We start from the raw sequence: 25,035 nt of genomic DNA, 5'->3' as shown, positions 1-25,035 counted from the left end.
CTATTTCCTTTAGGATCTTACCTTGACTACTATTTCCCTAAGGATCTTATCGTGACTACTATTTCCCTTAGGATCTTACCATGTTTACTATTTCCCTAAGGATCTTATCGTGACTACTATTTCCCTTAGGATCTTACCTTGACTACTATTTCCTTTAGGATCTTACCTTGACTACTATTTCCTTTAGGATCTTACCTTGACTACTATTTCCCTTAGGATCTTACCTTGACTACTATTTCCCTTAGGATCTTACCATGTTTACTATTTCCTTTAGGATCTTACCTTGACTATTATTTCCTAAGGATCTTACCTTGACTACTATTTCCCTAAGGATCTTACCTTGACTACTATTTCCCTTAGGATCTTACCTTGACTACTATTTCCCTTAGGATCTTACCATGTTTACTATTTCCCTTTAGGATCTTACCTTGACTACTATTTCCTTTAGGATCTTACCTTGACTACTATTTCCTTTAGGATCTTATCGTGACTACTATTTCCCTTAGGATCTTACCATGTTTACTATTTCCCTAAGGATCTTATCGTGACTACTATTTCCCTTAGGATCTTACCATGTTTACTATTTCCTTTAGGATCTTACCTTGACTACTATTTCCCTAAGGATCTTACATTGACTACTATTTCCTTTAGGATCTTACCTTGACTACTATTTCCCTTAGGATCTTACCTTGACTACTATTTCCCTTAGGATCTTTCCTTGACTACTATTTCCCTTGGGATCTTACCTTGACTACTATTTCCCTAAGGATCTTACCTTGACTACTATTTCCCTTGGGATCTTACCTTGACTACTATTTCCCTAAGGATCTTACCTTGACTACTATTTCCCTTGGGATCTTACCTTGACTACTATTTCCTTTAGGATCTTACCTTGTTTACTATTTCCTTTAGGATCTTACCTTGACTACTATTTCCTTTAGGATCTTACCTTGTTTACTATTTCCTTTAGGATCTTACCTTGACTACTATTTCCGAAGGATCTTACCTTGTTTACTATTTCCTTTAGGATCTTACCTTGACTACTATTTCCCTTAGGATCTTACCTTGACTATTATTTCCTAAGGATCTTACCTTGACTACTATTTACCTGAGGATCTTACCTTGACTACTATTTCCCTTAGGATCTTACCTTGACTATTATTTCCTAAGGATCTTACCTTGATTACTATTTACCTGAGGATCTTACCTTGATTACTATTCCCCCTATGATCTTACCTTGACTATTATTTCCTAAGGATCTTACCTTGACTACTATTTCCAATGATCATGTCTACCATTGATATAACCTTGTTTGTGGTAGTTATAAGTCAAACAAACTGAAGCCGAAGTTTGACCTTCACTTCAGTATTAGACGACCTTAACCTTTAACAGACATTCACATATAGCTACTGAACACTTCTGCATGTATTTAATGTCAGTGAGGTGTTCACAGAAATTGTGGATATCGGGGGATGGTAACACACATAGTGTTAGTTGATGTGGGTGCTGGACTGGACATGTGCCAGGAACATAATAAAAACTCAGTGTTCCTGGCAGGAAGTAGGTAAAACATGCAATGACAGGACCGCAGCAAATTGATACTGTTGTAGCATTGGTTCAGTGTCCCAGACAATCAGAGAAGCTACGTTTGTGAGTTTTCTTTATAAAGATGAGTCACATTCTTTTGTTACCTTTCTTGAAATGAAAATTGAAGTGACAAAAATAAAGAGACGTCTACACATACATTGATGTCTTTCCAGAGATATATAGAATCATAATTGGTACCTTTGACTCGCATCAGACCCTAAGTTGTTGATAAGATTTGCACAGCAGAGTTCTAATACTAGATTATCTACCCCTAGTTTGAAACTTAGTAATTACACAGACAAAAATTATTAAGGAGAACTTAAGTCATTATTTTAACTCTTTTCATACTTTGTTATCTTTCTGTATTCTGTTCAGGAAGTAGTTATTAGTATCGTCCCTGAAAGTTTAAAAAAATAAAGGATGCATTATGAAGAAATAACCATATATAGTGTCAACTATAATCGACATTGGAGAAGAGAGAGGGTAAAATCCTGTCAACTAAATAGTTTATTATGGTACGGAAAGAGTTAAAATTCTTGAGACTGGTGGCAAATCTAATGGTGCATTTTTAGCTAACTTGGTCCGAAGGACCAAGGTGAGCTTATGCCATACCGTGGCGTCCGGTGTCCGTTGTCCGTCGTCCCTCCATCCGTCAACAATTGACTTCTTCTCCATAACCACTGGTCGGATTTCAACAAAATTTGACTGGTAGCATCCTTATGGGTTACTACCTGAAGATTGTACAAATGATGGGCTGACCCGCCGGGGGCCTGAGGGGCGGTGTCAAAAGGGGTTAATTTGGGTATTTCCATATAAACGACTTCTTCTCTGAAAGTAAGAATGGGATAACACTCATTATGAAATGGTAGCATCCTTATAGGGTGTGGATTCAAAATTGTACAAATGATGGGGCTCATCTCCGAGGGCCTGAGGGGCGGTGTCAAAAGGGGTCAATTCCTCTCTGAACCTTTGTATTGGATAGCATATTTGTATGGTATCTATAGCATCATTATATGGTTGGGATTCAAAATTAAATAAATTGTTGGTTCAATTTTACTAATTTTTCTAATTGTAAGAGTCTTTGTGATATTTACTAAAAAAAAACCAGGTGAGCTAACCAGACAGGGGCTCAAAGCTCTACCAATTTAGCTACCAGGCTCCAATTTCTTGAAACAAACTAAAGTCAAAACTGACTTTAGTAATCATTTTTAGCTCACCTGGCCCGAAGGGCCGGTGAGCTTATGTCATGGCGCGGCGTCCGTCGGCGTCCGTCGGCGTCCGTCTGTCCGTCAACATTTCCTTTCAATCGCTACTAGTCATAGAGTTCTGCATGGATTGTAACCAAATTTGGCCACAAACATCCTTGGGGGAAGGGGAACAGAACTTGTATAAATTTTGGCTCTGACCCCCCGGGGGCAGGAGGGGCGGGGCCCAATAGGGGAAATAGAGATAAATCCTATAAATCGCTACTTGTCCTAGAGTTCTGCATGGATTGTAACCAAAATTGACCACAAACATCCTTGGGGGAAGGGGAACAAAACTTGTATAAATTTTGGCTCTGACCCCACGGGGGCAGGAGGGGTGGGGCCCAATAGGGGTAATAGAGGTAAATCCTTTAAATCGCTACTAGTCATAGAGTTCTACATGGATTGTAACCAAATTTGGCCACAAACATCCTTGGGGGAAGGGGAACAGAACTTGTATAAATTTTGGCTCTGATCCCCAAGGGGCAGGAGGGGCGGGGCCCAATAGGGGTAATAGAGGTAAATCCTTTAAATAGCTACTAGTCATAGAGTTCTGAATGGAATGTAACCATATTTGGCCACAAACATCCTTTTGGGAAGGGGAACAGAACTTTTATAAATTTTGGCTCTGACCCCCCGGGGGCAGGAGGGGCGGGGCCCAATAGGGGAAATAGAGGTAAATCCTTTAAATCGCTACTAGTCATAGAGTTCTTCATGATTTGTAACCAAATTTGGCCACAAACATCCTTGGGGGAGGGGGAACAGAACTTGTATAAATTTTGGCTCTGACCCCACGGGGGCAGGAGGCGCTGGGCCCAATAGGGGAAATAGAGGTAAATCCTTTAAATCGCTACTAGTCATAGAGTTCTGAATGGAATGTAACCAAATTTGGCCACAAACATCCTTGGGGGAAGGGGAACAGAACTTGTATAAATTTTGGCTCTGGTCCCCGGGGGCAGGAGGGGCGGGGCCCAATAGGGGTAATAGAGGTAAATCCTTTAAATCGCTACTAGTCATAGAGTTCTGAATGGAATGTAACCAAATTTGGCCACAAACATCCTTTGGGGAAGGGGAATAAAACTGTATAAATTTTGGCTCTGACCCTACGGGGGCAGGAGGGGTGGGGCCCAATAGGGGAAATAGAGGTAAATCCTTTAAATCGCTACTAGTCATAGAGTCCTACATGAATTGTAACCAAATTTGGCCACAAGCATCCTTGGGCGAGGGGGAACAGAACTTGTATAAATTTTAACTCTGGTCCCCGGGGGGCAGGAGGGGCGGGGCCCAATAGGGGAAATAGAGGTAAATCCTTTAAATCGCTACTTGTCCTAGAGTTCTTCATGGATTGTAACCAAATTTGGCTACAAACATCCTTGGGGGAAGGGGAACAGAACTTGTATAAATTTTGGCTCTGATCCCCCGGGCGCAGGAGGGGCGGGGCCCAATAGGGGAAATAGAAGTGAATCCTTTAAATCGCTACTAGTCATAGAGTTCTGCATGGATTGTAACCAAATTTGGCCACAAACATCCTTGGGGGAAGGGGAACAGAACTTGTATAAATTTTGGCTCTGACACCCGGGGGGCAGGAGAGGTGGGGCCCCTATAGAGGAAATAGAGGTAAATCCTTTAAATCGCTACTAGTCATAGAGTTCTGCATGGAATGTAACCAAATTTGGCCACAAACATCCTTTTGGAAGGGGAACAGAACTTGTATAAATTTTGGCTCTGGTCACCTGGGGGCAGGACGGGTGGGGCCCAATAGGGGAAATAGAGATAAATCCTATAAATCACTACTTGTCCTAGAGTTTTACTTGGATTATGACCAAATTTGGCCATAAACATCCTTGGGGGAGGGGGAACAGAACTTGTATAAAAATTTGGCTCTGACCCCTCGGGGGCAGGAGGGGCGGGGGCCCAATAGGGGAAATAGAGGTAAATCCTTTAAATCGCTACTTGTCCTAGAGTTCTGCATGGATTGTAACCAAAATTAGCCACAAACATCCTTGGGGGAAGGGGAACAAAACTTGTATAAATTTTGGCTCTGACCCCACGGGGGCAGGAGGGGTGGGGCCCAATAGGGGTAATAGAGGTAAATCCTTTAAATAGCTACTAGTCATAGAGTTCTGAATGGAATGTAACCATATTTGGCCACAAACATCCTTTTGGGAAGGGGAACAGAACTTTTATAAATTTTGGCTCTGACCCCCCGGGGGCAGGAGGGGCGGGGCCCAATAGGGGAAATAGAGGTAAATCCTTTAAATCGCTACTAGTCATAGAGTTCTTCATGATTTGTAACCAAATTTGGCCACAAACATCCTTGGGGGAGGGGGAACAGAACTTGTATAAATTTTGGCTCTGACCCCACGGGGGCAGGAGGCGCTGGGCCCAATAGGGGAAATAGAGGTAAATCCTTTAAATCGCTACTAGTCATAGAGTTCTGAATGGAATGTAACCAAATTTGGCCACAAACATCCTTGGGGGAAGGGGAACAGAACTTGTATAAATTTTGGCTCTGGTCCCCCGGGGGCAGGAGGGGCGGGGCCCAATAGGGGAAATAGAGGTAAATCCTTTAAATCGCTACTTGTCATAGAGTTCTGAATGGAATGTAACCAAATTTGGCCACAAACATCCTTTGGGGAAGGGGAATAAAACTTGTATAAATTTTGGCTCTGACCCTACGGGGGCAGGAGGGGTGGGGCCCAATAGGGGAAATAGAGGTAAATCCTTTAAATCGCTACTAGTCATAGAGTCCTACATGAATTGTAACCAAATTTGGCCACAAGCATCCTTGGGCGAGGGGGAACAGAACGTGTATAAATTTTAACTCTGGTCCCCGGGGGCAGGAGGGGCGGGGCCCAATAGGGGAAATAGAGGTAAATCCTTTAAATCGCTACTTGTCCTAGAGTTCTTCATGGATTGTAACCAAATTTGGCTACAAACATCCTTGGGGGAAGGGGGACAGAACTGGTATAAATTTTGGCTCTGATCCCCCGGGCGCAGGAGGGATGGGCCCAATAGGGGAAATAGAAGTGAATCCTTTAAATCGCTACTAGTCATAGAGTTCTGCATGGATTGTAACCAAATTTGGCCACAAACATCCTTGGGGGAAGGGGAACAGAACTTGTATAAATTTTGGCTCTGACACCCGGGGGGCAGGAGAGGTGGGGCCCTATAGAGGAAATAGAGGTAAATCCTTTAAATCGCTACTAGTCATAGAGTTCTGCATGGAATGTAACCAAATTTGGCCACAAACATCCTTTTGGAAGGGGAACAGAACTTGTATAAATTTTGGCTCTGGTCACCTGGGGGCAGGACGGGTGGGGCCCAATAGGGGAAATAGAGATAAATCCTATAAATCACTACTTGTCCTAGAGTTTTACTTGGATTATGACCAAATTTGGCCATAAACATCCTTGGGGGAAGGGGAACAGAACTTGTATAAATTTTGGCTCTGACCCCCTGGGGGCAGGAGGGGTTGGGCCCAATAGGGGATTTAGAGGTTAATATTAAAATTCATTCAGAAAAGAAACAATGAACCTGTATGCAGAACATTACTTGGCATTACAAACCAGGTGAGCGATACAGGCCCTCTGGGCCTCTTGTTCATATAGGTTAGATAAGGAGAAAAAGTTAAGTTTTGACTTAATTCTTCATCATAAATGATTGAGTCTGACATGTCCAATACACATACAGAAATATTGATCAAATCAGACAAGGGAGATAATACTGATCAAATCAGACAAGGGAGATAATACTGATCAAATCAGACAAGGGAGATAATACTGATCAAATCAGACAAGGGAGATAATATTGATCAAATCAGACAAGGGACAATATCGATCAAATCAGACAAGGGAGATAATATTGATCAAATCAGACAAGGGAGATAATACTGATCAAATCAGACAAGGGAGATAATACTGATCAAATCAGACAGGGAAAAACTTCTTTTTTCCAAAAAGAACTCTTTATTACAATATGGGTACATTCTACTTTATGGTAGACCTACCATGTGGTATTTGTGACTTGCTAATTCTCTGCCAACACTAGTTAATGGTTTGGAACCAAAGACAAGATATTTCTGAGATGCGCAGATAAAGATATAAACAGTCTCTGAGACATCTAACCTCCAGGGCGTTGTTTAGCAGATACCTATCTCCTTGTTATTAGAACTCACTGTAAGGACTTTGATAACCAAGTCCCAGGCGTAGGGTGATGTTGTGTGGCTGGAATCTCTATCAGAGTATCGGGACTGAAGCCAATGTACACTTGTGTATCCTCACCTTGCTGCTGGCAGTGGGAAGGTCATAAAGCATGTTTATGTAAAGATCATAGATCTTTTAGGGAACACCAATCTTAGACATCAGTTTTGTTGTATTGCTCACCAACAATAAGATCACTGTATCTAATGTTATCTTGATGAAGTCTATTGTAGACTGATATTGTTTTGTCATCTTTGTCCCAGATAAAAGTACAGGCTCCAAGATCATGAAACAATCTTAGACTTATGTTTAGGCTGAGCCAATCAGAAATGACGTAATATTTTGTAACGTCATCTTTGATTGGCTAAGTCTAAGCTGAAGACAGTTTTGGACTTGAGATTCTTTCATGATCCTGTAACCAGAATAATAATCTGTTAAGTAGTTGGTAAGTTAGTATTGAACATACAATTTCCTGCAAAAAAATCCTACATATCCATGTTAAAACTTAATCATACAGTGTATTTAAAATTGTCCACCATTATTTACTTTGTGTTATGGTGATTCACTTTGTGTTATGGTAATTCACTTTGTGTTATGGTTATTCAGTTTGTGTTATGGTAATTCAGTTTGTGTTATGGTAATTCACTTTGTGTTATGGTAATTCAGTTTGTGTTATGGTAATTCAGTTTGTGTTATGGTAATTCACTTTGTGTTATGAAAATTCACATTTTGTTATGGTAATTCACTTTGTGTTATGGTAATTCAGTTTGTGTTATGGTAATTCAGTTTATGGTATGGTAATTCAGTTTGTGTTACGGTAATTCACTTTGTGTTATGGTAATTCACATTGTGTTATGGTAATTCACTTTGTGTTATGGTAATTCAGTTTGTGTTATGGTAATTCAGTTTATGGTATGGTAATTCAGTTTGTGTTATGGTAATTCAGTTTGTGTTATGGTAATTCACTTTGAGTAATGGTAATTCAGTTTGTGTTATGGTAATTCAGTTTGTGTTATGGTAATTCACTTTGTGTTATGGTAATTCACTTTGCGTTATGGTAATTCAGTTTATGTAATGGTAATTCAGTTTATGTTATGGTAATTCAGGTAATGTTATGGTAATTCAGTTTGAGTTATGGTAATTCACTTTGTGTTATGGTAATTCACTTTGTGTTATCATAATTCACTTTGCGTTATGGTAATTCACTTTGCGTTATGGTAATTCACTTTGTGTTATCGTAATTCACTTTGCATTATGGTAATTCACTTTGCGTTATGGTAATTCACTTTGCGTTATGGTAATTCAGTTTATGTTATGGTAATTCAGTTTGTGTTATGGTAATTCACTTTGTGTTATGAAAATTCACATTGTGTTATGGTAATTCACTTTGTGTTATGGTAATTCAGTTTGTATTATAGTAGTTCAGTTTGTGTTTTGGTAATTCACTTTGAGTAATGGTAATTCAGTTTGTAGTATGAAAATTCACATTGTGTTATGGTAATTCACTTTGTGTTATGGTAATTCAGTTTGTGTTATGGTAATTCAGTTTGTGTTATGGTAATTCACTTTGAGTAATGGTAATTCAGTTTGTAGTATGGTAATTCAGTTTGTGTTATGGTAATTCACTTTGTGTTATGGTAATTCACTTTGCGTTATGGTAATTCAGTTTATGTTATGGTAATTCAGTTTATGTTATGGTAATTCAGGTTATGTTATGGTAATTCACTTTGTGTTATGGTAATTCACTTTGTGTTATCGTAATTCACTTTGCGTTATGGTAAATCATTTTGTGTTTGGTAATTCACTTTGCGTTATGGTAATTCAGTTTATGGTATGGTAATTCAGTTTATGTTATGGTAATTCACTTTGCGTTATGGTAATTCAGTTTATGTTATGGTAATTCAGTTTATGTTATGGTAATTCAGTTTATGTTATGGTAATTCAGTTTATGTTATGGTAATTCAGGTTATGTTATGGTAATTCAGTTTGTTTTATGGTAATTCCGTTTGTGTGTAAATCCTCCACATTGTTGACTTACAGGCGTGGACAATACAGCCAACATGCCAGAGAGAAGAAAAATCAAGACCTCTAAACACAAGGTGGTCAGCTCGACCCCAAGGAAGGGCAGTAAGGTCGTACGGGCGGAGGATGTGGAGCGCGACAGCCCATTTGATGGTAGGGGCAGATAACTCTGTTATTTCTTTGATATTTAGGGAAGTTAACTTTGTGGTCATGTTTGATCTGGGGCAGATAACTCCTACATATATGATAATAAGGGGAGTAAACTTTGTGATAACAATTATTGATTTTAGGGGCAGATAACTCGAGGAACTCATGCATGCATTTATGTGTTTCAATATTTGTTTCATGGACCACTTCGGTCCTTTCCAAATATTGATACCCTACTCAACTTTATCCGTCGATAGAACCATCAGAAAGATTTAATCCTTAACTAAAACAAATGATGTACTTGTTTTGTTTTAGATTTTAACATCTTGGACACCAGTACTGAGGCAGTAGGTGTCCAGCCCGAGTTTGATGATGGAACCTCTCGACCAGTGTTCCAAATGAAACTGGAAAAGACTGTTGTAGAAGGTCAGTAATTACCGGTGTACACAACAATGGTAATATATCAAGGTGTAGCCAGCAAAATACTGTAAATTGCAGAAATACTTATATTGGTTCATATAAATCAAATTTTGATGCAAAATAGATTTTGACAGGTTAGTTTAGAGATAAATTCAGGCATACATAAAGATAACTAAGATTATTCATCTTTAATGCAAAGTGTCTGAGCACTAAATATGAATTACACAGAATGATGTCACTTATAGTATTCCATGTTATATAATAAAAGTATTTCCTTGGACTGAAAAAATGATACATAAGTTTCCTTTATTGACCTAGACATACTTTCTTATTGAATTCGACATTCAACTTAACATCAGTTTGACCCATAATCTGACCTTCAAATTAATATTAGTTCGACCTATAATCGGACCTTCAACTGAACATCAGTTTGACGAGTTTGACCTATAATCTGACTTCCAATTTAACATTAGTTTTACCTATAATCTGGCATTTAACTTAACATCAGTTTGACCTATAACCTAACCTTCAATTCAACATCATGCAGTTTGACCTATAATCTGACCTTCAACTGAACATCAGTTTGACGAGTTTGACCTATAATCTGACCTTCAACTTAACATCAGTTTTACCTATAATTTAACCTTCAACCTTACATCAGTTTGACCTATAATTTGACCACCATCTTAACATCAGTTTGACTTAAAATTTGATCTTCATCTTAACATTAGTTTGACCTATAATTTGACCTATAATTTGACCTTCAACTTACATCAGTTTGGCCTATATTTTGACCTTCAACTGTTTGACTTGTAGTCTAAGTGTAACTCTAACTTCCATATTTGTCACCACCAGAGGGAGCTACTGCCCAGATGGAATGTGTCGTGGCCGGAATACCACCACCCAAAGTCTTATGGCTGAAGAACAACCGTCCACTCATGGCCACAGACAGATGCCGGGTCATCGTTGATGGCGACACAAACATCCTGGAATTTCCACGAGCCCGTGCTGACGACACTGCCGTTTATTCTGCCAGAGCTATGAACGTCAACGGATCAACTATTAGCACTGCAGAGCTCTATGTTGGTGATGGTAGGGAAACTTCCAAGCATGTATCAAATAATACGATGTGAACGTTAAATACAAAATACCTGACATGACCAACATTTCTCTATACTGTAGTTATACATAATAGAATTATTTGACTACATATATATTTATTTAATTTCTGTTTATAAGTATCTATTAACATTGATAAAATAATATTTCTTGAAGAAAAGAATTTTTCAAGAACAAAATTAAACATTTAAAAAAAATATTCAAAAAAAAAAAAATGTTGACCTTTTGATCATGACAACAATATTTCTCCTGGGGTTTGACCTATTCCTTGTGAATGCAGCACAACATTTTCCTTCTCTGTTTTCCAACATCTGTGAATGCAGCTCGGGGTATGTAGAGTGACCATATATTGTAAACCCATGGTGTAGTTGTTATGTGCCTTAATGATATATAACTATAATGAAAATCTGTATTTGTTATCTCCCCTTAAGTGTTAGCTCCCTTTATCTCCCTGGTGTTTTCAAAAGTTTTAATTACTAAAAAATTACAGCACCAAAAAATGACATTATTTCTTCATTACACTATTATAAACATATTTCCTTGAGAAAAATATATATTTGTTTGAAATAGAAACTCAGCAAAATAGGGAGAAAAACTAGTGTTTCATTATTATTAATAATGAAACTATTTTGTTACAAATAATTTCTTGTGAGAATTGTGTTAAATGTGTCCATGATCTGTCTTTTAGTTATCAAATACCCCAACATATTCCTATCAGGCATGATTCTGTCCTTTGATGTATATATATATATCTTTTTGATAATTGATATTTACTAAAAGAAAGTGTATAATTCAGTGTTATATTCAAAAAAATTCAACATGACTTTTCTCGTGTCTTATGAAAATGCTATCATTACCAATATAATAAATATACTATATTTTTAATTGTCCAATGAGAAAATTAGCTTCAACTACATTAAAGTGTACTGTAGTAAAACCTGCCTTAGTGACCACCTCTATGTAAAGACCACATACTTAATAAAAGCATTTTCTATGGTCACAAATGGCCAATTCAACACAATTCAACCTGTGTATAAAGACTACCTGTCTATAAAGGTCATTTCCCTCTGTCCCTTGGGTGGTCTTTATAGACAGGTTTAACAACGATTCTGTTGAGATATTGTGGTTGAATCAATGTGACAGTTCCTCCTTGCCAATAGAAATGCTCCATAATATGGAAATCTTTTTGGACACACAATCACATACATTCTTTCTTAAATTACCCTAAGTTTACAATAAATAAAAATGTAATTGGAAATAAGATCACTTTAATAACAAAATGCAAGTGACATATATATATAACCATGTGTGTTGTTGGCATTATAGTCAATAAAATTGATTTGTTGTAATTCACCACCAATTAGATGTTGAATGTGAAAATAAATTCAGGCTAATGTAACAAAAAGAGGGAGAGTACAACCACATTATTCTAAATCTCCAGATAAAGTTTTTAAGTGTCGTTAGACATACAACATGTTGGTTTACCGTAACTTGAAATTCTGTCATGTCGCCTATTGTCCTTGAATCTATTGTCCTACTGTTATAGTACTGTTCTGCATGTCGCCTTCCCATTCTAGCCCAACCCTCGGACCTGTTGAAGTACCGTGAGGGAATCCCTGACAATGAGTTCCGCACGCCTGCCTACTTCTTCCAGATGAAGAACTGTCAAGTAGAACAGGGACGGCTAGCCCGCTTCGACTGCCGCGTGGTAGCCTATCCTAAACCGGATATCATCTGGTAGGTTGGATACGTCTAGCCTTTTACCCCTGATGACACATTTAGATTCTTCTTGATCAAAGGCTGGGAGAGTTCATTTTTATAATACAGGGGTTAATGAGTTAAGGAAGCTGTGAATTGATAAATTAACTCTGAATTTTTATATAAAAGAGTTATCTGCCCTTACAGGTAGGTATTGAGTGTTAAATGACGACATGTGAGCCTATCTTTAAAGTGACAAAATGAGTTTCGCTCCCAAAGTAACGATATGTCAAAGTTGATACCTACTGACATGGGCAGATAACTCTATAATACACAAAGAGCAGAATGAATGGCTTTTCATGCTATCTAACTCTATATGGATTCTACTAACATAGAAGTGAATTTCACTTTGAGCTTGCCATTCTGACAATTATACTTCCAGAAAAGTTACAAAAGCAAGAAATACTAAGGGCTTGTGCAAGAGGAGACAATTTGAAAATCCTTTTCTCTCATTCTTATCCATCAATAAAGCTATATCTACTGTGACCCATTGTGATAATGTTACCTCATCCTGTATCACCTATATACATGTACCAGGTGATGTGTCATCTTTCCACTTTTCTCTTACAACGTGGTATATATAACCTGTAGTTTCATTTTGCATGATGATATTGGTTTGTGTGAAAATTTGTATAAATCCAAAAAGATGAAGAAAAAAAATAAATGCTGGATTATGCAAATTCAATTACAGTATAACCCCTCTAACTCGAACCCGGATTCCTCGAATACCATCTATTCGTCGAACTGGTCGTATAGTCCCGACCATGTCCCTATATAATCTATGTAACAAAGGAGAGCTCGAACAGCTATTCGTCGAATACCCCTTATTCCTCGAACAGAAAGATATCCCCGTTTCATCAAATACATAGTATTTACCAATGTATTCGTCGAACAGGTGTTCGGCCATTGTAAATTGTTATACCTGTGTCACACCTGACTGCACCGACCGACATGGATAATTGCTCACGATCTCTTGTTTATACAGGTGCCGTATCACGCCTTTAGGTAATTAAGGGGTTAACGATGTCAGTATTACCTACCTACATGATTGCAATTCGTTGTTTGATGTTAACTTCATTTGAACACATGTAACTTAACGTTTTACAAAATAGACAGACATCTATAGGTATCGTTTGTTATGTCAGTAATTATGCTGGTTAATAACTTTATTGTGAGTATGTATTTTGTAAATGTTTTAAATGATTTGTGACAATCAAATAATTGAAAATGTACCCCTTGTTGACCAATATGCATATGGATTGTACATTGACATAGATGACGATCGCTTACGCTGCTGTGAATAGCATTTGATGGCTTTCTCGTTAGCATTTTCAAACGCTCAATTTATGTTATAATACATAATTTTTTTTCAACTTGATAATGCTATCAATAAAACACTTGAATAAAGAAATCCAAAATGCTGAAAGATAAAGTAATTAAAATGTCATTGCCGTGCTTTGTTTCTCATAGTTTGATACCGGGGATTTTGACTGTTGATTGTGACCAACCTTGGATGAGTCGAATATCCCGTATTCCTCGAACTATTGACCTGGTCCCCTGCTGTTCGAGTTATAGGGGTTTTATTGTATCTCTTTATATCAAAATAAGTTTTAAATGATATGTAAAGTACTCTGGACTCTGCAAAATTAATGGATATTTTACCTTAGATGAGGTCCATTTCCATCAAAATGTGTTGTTTTTTTCTGCGACAGGATGAAGGATGGTAAGGTGCTGACATCTGGTGAACGATACAAACTTCTAAACTTTAACGACGAGATCTACTCTCTGTTGATCCAGTCGGTGGAAACAGATGACGAGGGTCGATATACGTGCTGGGCCCATAACAAGTACGGCGAGGCCATGACAGAGGCGTACCTCAATGTCTTAGGTAGGTGAAGGGCACTCTCAGTCATCAAAACTAGGATTCTTTGATCACATTTTTTTTAATTTAAAAATTTTTACTTTAAATCAAGCAATGGGATTACTTCACATACCAGGTGATACCCGATAACGTCTGTTTGGGGTTATTGTTTGTGTTGGTCATGGAATTATATCAACATATGATATCAAGCACTAACTTCATTTTAGTTGGAAGATTACAAAGAATTACATTCTATCACCACTGGGGATACAAGTCCTGCACAAACCTTATCCGCTTATCATGTGGTACATGAATTTGGCCCATTACTATTTTGTTTATTCCATGTTCTTGTTCTTGGTGAAAATATACAATGTTAATTTTAGTTTAAATTAAAAAAAAAAAATTGAAGCTATGACTCTTAATATTTGCATATATCTAATTTTCAGCTCTCCAAGATAACATGGACGATGATGACATGGCACCCAAGTTTTTGACCAAATTTTATGACCAGACAGTGACGGAGGGCGTACCATGTGACCTTCAGTGTATGATTGCTGGTAAACCTCAGCCAAGTGTCCAATGGCTACACAACAACAGCGAGCTGATGGCTACACCCGATATTGCCATTGTAAACCAGGCTAACTTCTGTAGCCTGAAGATCAAGGAAGTCAGTAAAAGTCACGCTGGGAAGTATGCCTGCCTTCTGAAGAATGGGCTTGGAGAGGCTAGCTGTTCAGCAGGCATTACCGTCATAGACAAGAAAATCAAAGGTGTCCCTATGCTGCCGAAGTTCCTAAAGAAACTGTGTGATGTCACAGCCAAGACAAACGAGGATTTCGAGTTAGAGGTCGTCGTGGTTGGGGAGCCGAAACCTAAGGTCACATGGCAATACAACCATAAACCAATTTCGGTAAAACATTGCTTCTATACCAATATATTTCTGTAACAATTTAATCATGTGCTTTATGCACCACACAATTCTGATATATTGAGAATGAATCGTTTTTGTTTGCACTTTCATTCATGGTGATTAATTTTCCTGATTTCCTCTGTCTGTTGGATTATTGAGATCAAATCACGTGTGAACATATTTTCAGACGGCTCTGAATTGTATAGCACTATAAATGTCAAGACTTCAAAACAACATAGCTAAGTAGGAATGTGAAATAGGACAAAAATAACTTACATATTTACATAATTTACTGGTCACACGAGTGTATTTCTAGGCTGATATAAGTTGATTTACTGGTTTACTGTGAAATAGGACACGATATTTACATAATTTACTGTCACACGGTGTATTCTAGGCTGTTAATGATTTACTGGTTTACTGTGAAATAGACAAAAATTACAATTTACATAATACACGAGTGTATTTCTAGGCTGATATAAGTTGATTTACTGGTTTACTGTGAAATAGGACAAAAATAAATTACATATTTACATAATTTACTGGTCACACGGGTGTATTTCTAGGCTGATATAAGTTGATTTACTGGTTTCGGAAATGTTGATTAAGTTAGGCTATTACAGAAATCGTATTGAACTCTCTTATTTACAGGGAAGCCACCGGAGGATGCGTAAGAGCCATGAAGGGGACGTGTACCGACTCACCATCAGCGATGTCCGTCTCGAGGATGACGGGAAATTCACCTGTAAAGCCGCAAACTCAGAAGGAGAGGTGTTTTGTAGCTGTAACTTGTTAGTGAAAGAGTCGAGGATACAGTCATCCGAGGAACCAAGGTAGGATATCCCGTCTTTATAGAGTTATCTGCCCTTGAGGGTATGTATTAATTACAATGCTGTTGCTTTGTGTGTAGATTACTTACGCCATTTTCTCATGAAAATATTAGGTTAAGCTCACAAACATATGTCACAATCAATATTTAAGTTTCTGATCATGCAGTTGAGATTATCTCCCTTTGTTTTACCCAAACAGATATTGATGCTGGCTAAGATTATCTCTCTTAAGTTCTTTGATGCCTGCTATGATTGTCTCCCTTTGTTTACTTTTACCCAGAAGGACTTTGATGCCTGATAAGATTGTCTCCCTTTGTTTGTTTTACCCAGAAGGACTTTGATGCCTGCCATGATTGTCTCCCTTTGTTTAGTTTTACCCAGAATTGTCTCCCTTTGTTTAGTTTTACCCAGAAGCTCTTTGATGCCTGCTATGATTGTCTCCCTTTGTTTAGTTTTACCCAGAAGTTCTTTGATGCCTGCTATAATTGTTTTACCCGTGTCTCCCTTTGTTTAGTTTTACCCAGAAGTTCTTTGATGACTGCTAAGATTGTCTCCCTTTGTTAAGTTTTACCCTGAAGTTCTTTGATGCCTGCTATGATTGTCTCCCTTCGTTAAGTTTTCCCCAGAAATTCTTTGATGCCTGCTATGATTATCTCCCTTTGTTTAGTTTTACCCAGAAGGACTTTGATGCTCGCTATGGCTGTGCACCGACTTTCCTGAAGAAAATGGAAGACATCAGTGCTCCGAGTGGACAATCTGCCAAGTTTGAATGCCGTATCATGGGAATCCCAGAACCCAGCGTCAAATGGTAGGTGTTTTATTGTGTACCTTTAAATTTTGTCTGATTGACCATCGTTACTCATCCTCTATATTATACAGGTACCACTATTACTATTCGGCGTCTCCAGACCTGACTTTGTTGTGAAAAGCATCATCTTTGGATGTCCACCATATTTTTGAATGCTTATAATTATTCTCAAATATTGGCCCATTCTCAATTTAAAATTTGTTTACTGAAAATAAGGAATGTTTGTGAAAGCATTTGTTATTGTAAAAAGTACTAATTATTTGATATCTGTGTCCGCAGGTTTAAGAACAGTGTGCCCCTTACCCCTGGTAAGAAATACTGGATTTCCCAAGATTCAGCTGGAAATTGTGGACTCCAGGTTTATGATGTAACGACTGGTGACGAGGGTATCTACACCTGTACACTCACTAATCCAGCCGGCGAGATCTCCACCAACGCTAGTCTCCGCATCGGCAGTACGTATAAATCTTCATCCCTGATGTGTTTACTTTTTTCTAAAGCAGAGTTATCTTCTCTTTGTAACTGGGAGTTGTCTTCTCTTGTTTACATATATTGAATTATTGATTCAGTCTATGCCTCTACCATGAAGTAGGAGATGTAGTATTACTGATGCTGTCATAGCCTGCCCTTATGTATTGAATTTATCTGTAAAACAATAACATTTCAGGAATTGTTTTCATTAATTATTTTTAACAGAACCAAAGGAATCAATGGAGCGTGACCGAGCATCCATGGGCAGACGACTCTCACGGGATGACATGCTTGATTGTACGTATCATAAACACTTCATAACTTCTCATATATTACAAAATTAGCTGCTTCTTTGGTCAGGTATTAAGATGTTGATTTTGAGATACCAAAACAACTTCAGAACAATTAACCATTGATTATTCCCACCTTCTGGTGATTATGACATCACGAAAACTATGTCAAAAACTGACCTCACAAGCACTGGAAGGTGGGACTATAATCAACAGAAAATCATTCTTTATCCACTTGTTTTGATGTATTACAGTTAAGGCTTTGAAATTGAAAACAATGAAGTGTTTACACACAAACCAATGGCATAATACCAATACAATGTAACACTCCAAGGCAGATAACTCTGTTATATACAAAGATAAAAACATAATGAGATATTTACACATTCATTCTAGAAAAAAATTGTATTTATACATTTTTTAAGGTCAAAAAAAGGTATATGAAAATACGGAAAGTCGATATGAATAGTTGATTGCATGAAAAATTAATGTTTTTTCTGACTCACTAAAACCAATGTTCATGGTAATATCCTAACTAAAAACAAGTATGTGTCCATTCAAATGCAGTGCTATATATTATGTATGATGACTATACAAACATTGTTCTGATCCTATAGCAACCCGAGCCCCTACCATGCCTCGTGATGAACCGATGCTGAAGAGCACACGGCCAGACGCTGTGCGTTTGTCCTGGTCCCCAGCTCCAACGTCAGGTCTGCCAAAAGACGCACGTAACATCCGATATCTAGTCGAGTCAAAAGCCCTACCTAATGCAGATTGGAAAACAATCGGAGATGGTGTCCATAGCAACACGTTTATGGCAAAGAACTTGAACCCAGATAAGGAATATGCATTCCGCGTTCGTGCTGCGAACCAGTTCGGCCAGAGTGAACCCACACAGCCTGCTAGACTGGAACGCATCAAGTTAGGTAGGTATAGATTATACTAAATGGTAGTGGGGTTAGAAATAAAACGGGAGGAGGTGACCAGTTGTAATAAATAATATCTAGATAAAGAAGGTCCAAAAACTTCACTATACCGGATGTCAAACACTTCTATTTATGGGCCAGCTAAATTTTATAATAAAAATAACTTTCAAAAATGCAAAAGAAAAATTAAAAAATGATTTTCATATAACTAAAATAATGATGAGGGTGGCAAAATTTCTTTTGAGTCAGTCGGTCAAATTTTAAACAAATGTTTTATTTAAGACCATAATACATTGTATGTGAAAGGGAGACTATATGTATGCAGGCTATATCAATATCTATAATGTTTGCTTTAATAGATATAGATGAGCCGATAGAAAAGAGGAAAGTCATTTTACCAGAAAGCAAAAGTAAGTACTGTTATGTAATATGACAAGCCTTCAAGGGATAGATACTGGTCGAATTTCCAATGGTTGCTATTTCAAATTATAGCCAAATTCAAGAGAACAGATTAATTAGATTTGAAACTCATTTATTACTAAGTTAGCAATATTCTTCATAAAATGAAGTAAACATGCCTCATTTCATTTAAAAATAAAAATGCTCTATTTTATTAACTGCTTGTAATTGATAGTGAGTGCAATACTTGTATTGAAAGAGAAATTATGTTCATTATAAACAATGGTGAAGTTATATTCCATGGAAATTGTGATTTTCTATCGAGTGTAACTCACCTGGGTGTGATGTACATCCTCTGTAGGTTTAAAATTAAGATTGATACCGATGATATCAAACACAAAATTACTGTAAGTATATTTCTGTATAAAGGACCGCCATCATTGCCCTCGACCAGACCGGTCATCACGGATTACGGACAGGAATCTGTCCGGTTGGCATGGAAACCTACGCCGCCCCCAGTGACCATTAAGAAGCCACTGCCTGTTTCGTACCGTGTGGAGGCCCAGGAGTTACCTAACACTGATTGGCTGCCCATGGCCAGTGGACTGTCCACTCCTAGCTACTATCTACCACAACTTCAGGATCGCCATGACTACAACATCCGGGTCCGAGCCGAAAATAAATATGGAGTCAGTGAACCGTCGGAGCCTCTCTGGCTGCCACGAGCTCAAAGTAAGTACCAATCAGATCTGGCTGCCACGAGCTCACAGTAAGTACCACTCAGATCTGGCTGCCACGAGCTCACAGTAAGTACCACTCAGATCTGGCTGCCACGAGCTCACAGTAAGTACCACTCAGATCTGGCTGCCACGAGCTCACAGTAAGTACCACTCAGATCTGGCTGCCACGAGCTCACAGTAAGTACCATCAGATCTGGCTGCCACGAGCTCACAGTAGTAAGTACCAATCTGGCTGCCACGATCACAGTAAGTACCATCAATCTGGCTGCCACGAGCTCACAGTAAGTACCAATCAGATCTGGCTGCCACGAGCTCACAGTAAGTACCACTCAGATCTGGCTGCCACGAGCTCACAGTAAGTACCACTCAGATCTGGCTGCCACGAGCTCACAGTAAGTACCACTCAGATCTGGCTGCCACGAGCTCACAGTAAGTACCAATCAATCTGGCTGCCAAGCCACAGTAAGTACATCAAATCTGGCTCCAGAGCTCACAGTAAGTCCAACTATCTGGCTGCCACGAGCTCACAGTAAGTACCACTAGATAACTAATAATCCAGATCTGGCTGCACAGCTCACAGTAAGTACCATCAGATCTGGCTGCCACGAGCTCACAGTAAGTACCAGGCTGCCACGAGCTCACAGTAAGTACCACTCAGATCTGGCTGCCACGAGCTCACAGTAAGTACCACTCAACGATCAGGACTCAGATCTGCTGCCACGAGCTCACAGTAAGTACCACTCAGATCTGGCTGCCACGAGCTCACAGTAAGTACCACTCAGATCTGGCTGCCACGAGCTCACAGTAAGTACCCACTCAGATTTGGCCAAAAGTTCTGTAATATCTGATAGAGGAGCAAATGGTTCTGTGAAAGTTTAAAGATTCATATTTTTGGTTATTGGTTGTTTGTGTAGCCCTTTACCTTCATTGTATCAGCAGAATATATTTTAGCAGATAATTTAATTTCTCATTTTCAATCTTGATGATACTTCAACTTTGGTTTAATTTTGCAATTGGTTGTACTGTACCTGTGCTAGAAACAAGAAACAATTTTGCATCAATAGTTTTTTTGCAATTTCTATTTAATCCTTGACATTTAATCGAACATTAAGTTCTCTGAGTTCCCTTTGGGATTCTACCTAACAAAGTCTTTCTGATGTATCAGTACAGCAGATCACTGAAATGCCAACACAATTCATGAGAGCAATGTCTGAAGTTGTTTAAGATTTCAGATTTCTTGAAACTATTACACTCTCAAGATAGCCCCTCTCTTTTACCCCTGGAATTTTACATGAACTCTTGTAGTTCTAAGACAGGAAGAGTTCATTATCCTCTTTTACCCCTGGAGTTTTACATGAACTCTTGTAGTTCTAAGACAGAAAGAGTTCATTATCCTCTTTTACCCCTCAAGTTTTACATGAACTCTTGTAGTTCTAAGACAGGAAGAGTTAATTATCCATTGAGGGATGAAGGAGTTAAGATAATTTTTTTGTGTTCACAGGTTTCCCTGGTGTGCCAATCAGAAGACCAGAAATTGTGGAAATGGAGCCAGAATTCGTGAAGTTGTCATGGGAGCGTGTTGATGTCCCGCCGACAGCCCTGGATGAAGAACCCCTCACATACATGTTAGAGATGCAGGAGCCAGCGGTGCGTGACTGGCGCGAGATCGCTCGGGATATCCATGAACCCCACTACACAGTCCGTGACCTCCGACCTGGTAATGACTACAGGTTCAGAGTTCGGTCCCGATCTGTCGCTGGACCTCTCAGTGAGCCGTCACCAGCTACGTCACTGTACAGAACCTTAGGTAGGACAGCCACATTCTAGCTCAATGTTGTATCTGATTACTTCATTCCTAAATTTAATTAATCATGATAATCCCAGAGTGACATTGAACATTGTATTGCTTACATTTGGCAAATGACTGTTTCTTCCTATTTGAATTATCAATAAATGATTTTGTCAAAATTAGCTAGGCTTGCACTCACAAGCATCTTGCTCCCAATTGATGAAAGTGTAATTTGTCCATTACATGATTAAATATCATATGAGACTGGTAGAAAAATACTGCAGATAGGAGGTCTCATATATCATGTTACACTTTCAAAGTTTAATATCTGTTCTAAATTAAAAACCTAAAGTATTAGGATAGCTACAAAATCCTTGCATTTAAAGATGCTCCACTGCCGACAGAGCATAAGTGATATTTATTATTTGAACAATAATTGGTGTATTATCGTATATATGTCTTATTAACACAAAAAGTAATATAAAAATAATTTATTTTGCCTTTGGTGCATGCGCAATCAGTACTTCATTCCATATAGGATATAGTGCCACAGAATTTTTTCGGGATGCAATTAATTATTTTTTATATTTTTAACTTGAAGTAAAATTAGAAGCTCATAGTTTTCAATGTTGGTAATGGTGTAAAGTATGTAACTTTTGTAACTGAAGAAAAATACTAAATCGTCTTCATTTGTCGGCGGTGGAGTATCTTTAAAATGTTATGCTTGCAGCAAAAACAGCTGACTGTCATTTGATAGGAAGGAATATTTCATTATCCCGAACATCACAAAGGAATGTTTAGACTTGAATTGATACCTGTTCACTGTGTTATATAAATGTATAATACTTTTACAACTTGTATAAGTCTAGCCTGTGAAGTTTCTATCATGAATAACATTTTTGTAGATCCGGCCTTCGGCTGCCACTTGCTGAGGGGTTAATTGCGCTCCATTGTGCTGTTAAGTTAAATATTTGTCTACTTTGTCCTGCATTACTGTTCGTATCCTATCATGTAATCGTGTTCATTTTGTTTGTCTTGATAAAGGGGCAGATCTCCTCGAAAATTTGACAATTTTGTTTTGTCCACACGGTTGGAATTACTTCCTTGTCCCATATTATAAATAAACTAAACTATTTCACAGCAACAACAAGAGCTCCAATTGATAGACTCCAGCTTGACGATCATGAATTTGACACAGAAGGTATTAACCTCTCCTGGAATCGGGTGAATATCCCTCCATATCACCGTGATGACGAACCACTCCTCTACTCCGTGGAGATGATGGAGCAGCCAATCGATGACTGGAGACCAGTCGTGTCTGGAATTCCCACTCAGCGCTTCAGAGTCACAGACCTTGCTCCTGATCGGGATTACAAGTTCCGTGTCAGAGCTCTCAGTTCCTACGGCATCAGTCCTCCGTCTTATGCCCTTCCTGTTTCGTACAGACGACCACTTTCAAGTAAGTCATAACGCAAAAAAATGGAAAGTTGAAACCATAATAAATATACCAGGAAGTATTAGACAGTATGGGAAAGGGGTAGCTTATATGTTTTCTTAAAGATGTGTCATGAATTTGTAAACTACATAGCTATTGTTCAGAGGTTCCACATTCAAAGTCTGGTCTAGCTGTGGATTTTCTTGCTCCTGCTACAATCCAAGATTGTGTTTTCAAATGTATATATCTGTTAAAATAATGAAATTAGTTGGTATATAATGCTATCTGCCTTACCAGATCCTATATTGTTTAGTATGTAATGATATCTGCCTTACCAGATCCTATATTCTTTAGTATATAGTGATATCTGCCTGCCCAGGTCCTATATTGTTTAGTATATAATGATATCTGCCTTACCAGGCCCTATATTGTTTAGTATATAATGATATCTGCCTTACCAGGTCCTATATTGTTTAGTATATAATGATATCTGCCTTACCAGGTCCTATATTGTTTAGTAGATAATGATATCTGCCTGCCCAGGTACTATATTGTTTAGTATATAATGATATCTGCCTTACCAGGTCCTATATTGTTTAGTATATAATGATATCTGCCTTACCAGGCCCTATATTGTTTAGTATATAATGATATCTGCCTTACCAGGTCCTATATTGTTTAGTATATAATGACATCTGCCTTACCAGGTACTATATTGTTTAGTATATAATGCTATCTGCCTTACCAGGTCCTATATTGTTTAGTATATAATGATATCTGCCTTACCAGGTCCTATATTGTTTAGTAGATAATGATATCTGCCTTATCAGGTACTATATTGTTTAGTATATAATGATATCTGCCTTACCAGGTCCTATATTGTTTAGTATATAATGATATCTGCCTTACCAGGCCCTATATTGTTTAGTATATAATGATATCTGCCTTACCAGGTCCTATATTGTTTAGTAGATAATGATATCTGCCTTATCAGGTACTATATTGTTTAGTATATAATGATATCTGCCTTACCAGGTCCTATATTGTTTAGTATATAATGATATCTGCCTTACCAGGCCCTATATTGTTTAGTAGATAATGATATCTGCCTTACCAGGTCCTATATTGTTTAGTAGATAATGATATCTGCCTTATCAGGTACTATATTGTTTAGTATATAATGATATCTGCCTGCCCAGGTCCTATATTGTTTAGTATATAATGATATCTGCCTGCCCATGTCCTATATTGTTTAGTAGATAATGATATCTGCCTTACCAGGCCCTATATTGTTTAGTATATAATGATATCTGCCTTACCAGGTCCTATATTGTTTAGTAGATAATGATATCTGCCTTATCAGGTACTATATTGTTTAGTATATAATGATATCTGCCTGCCCAGGTCCTATATTGTTTAGTATATAATGATATCTGCCTGCCCATGTCCTATATTGTTTAGTATATAATGATATCTGCCTTACCAGGTCCTATATTGTTTAGTATATAATGATATCTGCCTTACCAGGTCCTATATTGTTTAGTATATAATGATATCTGCCTGCCCATGTCCTATATTGTTTAGTATATATAATGATATCTGCCTGCACAGGTCCTATATTGTTTAGTATATAATGATATCTGCCCGCCCAGATCCTATATTGTTTAGTATATAATGATATCTGCCTGTCCAGGTCCTATATTGTTTAGTATATAATGATATCTGCCTGCCCAGGTACTATATTGTTTAGTATATAATGATATCTGCCTTACCAGGTCCTATATTGTTTAGTATATAATGATATCTGCCTGTCCAGGTCCTATATTGTTTAGTATATAATGATATCTGCCTGCCCAGATCCTATATTGTTTAGTATATAATGATATCTGCCTGTCCAGGTCCTATATTGTTTAGTATATAATGATATCTGCCTGCCCAGGTCCTATATTGTGTAGTATATAATGATATCTGCCTGCCCAGGTCCTATATTGTTTAGTATATAATGCTATCTGCCTGCCTAGGTCCTATATTGTTTCGTATATAATGATATCTGCCTGCCCAGATCCTATATTGT

At 38.0% G+C, this 25,035-nt stretch overlaps 1 protein-coding gene across 6 annotated transcripts in view; it reads left to right on the top strand.

The window, feature by feature from the left end:
* Nucleotides 1-25,035, top strand: part of LOC138310319 (twitchin-like) — a 136,389-nt gene that overhangs the window by 33,659 nt on the left and 77,695 nt on the right. For all 6 annotated transcript variants that reach the window (XM_069251486.1, XM_069251487.1, XM_069251485.1 and 3 more), the window contains exons 15-29: nucleotides 9,074-9,208; nucleotides 9,518-9,628; nucleotides 10,478-10,714; nucleotides 12,319-12,478; nucleotides 14,212-14,387; nucleotides 14,807-15,270; nucleotides 15,922-16,103; nucleotides 16,768-16,908; nucleotides 17,188-17,363; nucleotides 17,605-17,676; nucleotides 18,287-18,598; nucleotides 18,958-19,008; nucleotides 19,427-19,729; nucleotides 21,239-21,544; nucleotides 22,668-22,985. In XM_069251486.1, the coding sequence (XP_069107587.1) occupies nucleotides 9,074-9,208; nucleotides 9,518-9,628; nucleotides 10,478-10,714; nucleotides 12,319-12,478; nucleotides 14,212-14,387; nucleotides 14,807-15,270; nucleotides 15,922-16,103; nucleotides 16,768-16,908; nucleotides 17,188-17,363; nucleotides 17,605-17,676; nucleotides 18,287-18,598; nucleotides 18,958-19,008; nucleotides 19,427-19,729; nucleotides 21,239-21,544; nucleotides 22,668-22,985 (3,144 nt within the window). The remainder of the gene's footprint in view (nucleotides 1-9,073; nucleotides 9,209-9,517; nucleotides 9,629-10,477; nucleotides 10,715-12,318; nucleotides 12,479-14,211; nucleotides 14,388-14,806; nucleotides 15,271-15,921; nucleotides 16,104-16,767; nucleotides 16,909-17,187; nucleotides 17,364-17,604; nucleotides 17,677-18,286; nucleotides 18,599-18,957; nucleotides 19,009-19,426; nucleotides 19,730-21,238; nucleotides 21,545-22,667; nucleotides 22,986-25,035) is intronic.

The sequence above is a fragment of the Argopecten irradians genome, chromosome 16 (assembly GCF_041381155.1).
Source record: "Argopecten irradians isolate NY chromosome 16, Ai_NY, whole genome shotgun sequence".
NCBI lineage: Eukaryota > Metazoa > Mollusca > Bivalvia > Pectinida > Pectinidae > Argopecten > Argopecten irradians.
This window is presented reverse-complemented; position numbering and strand designations above follow the sequence as displayed.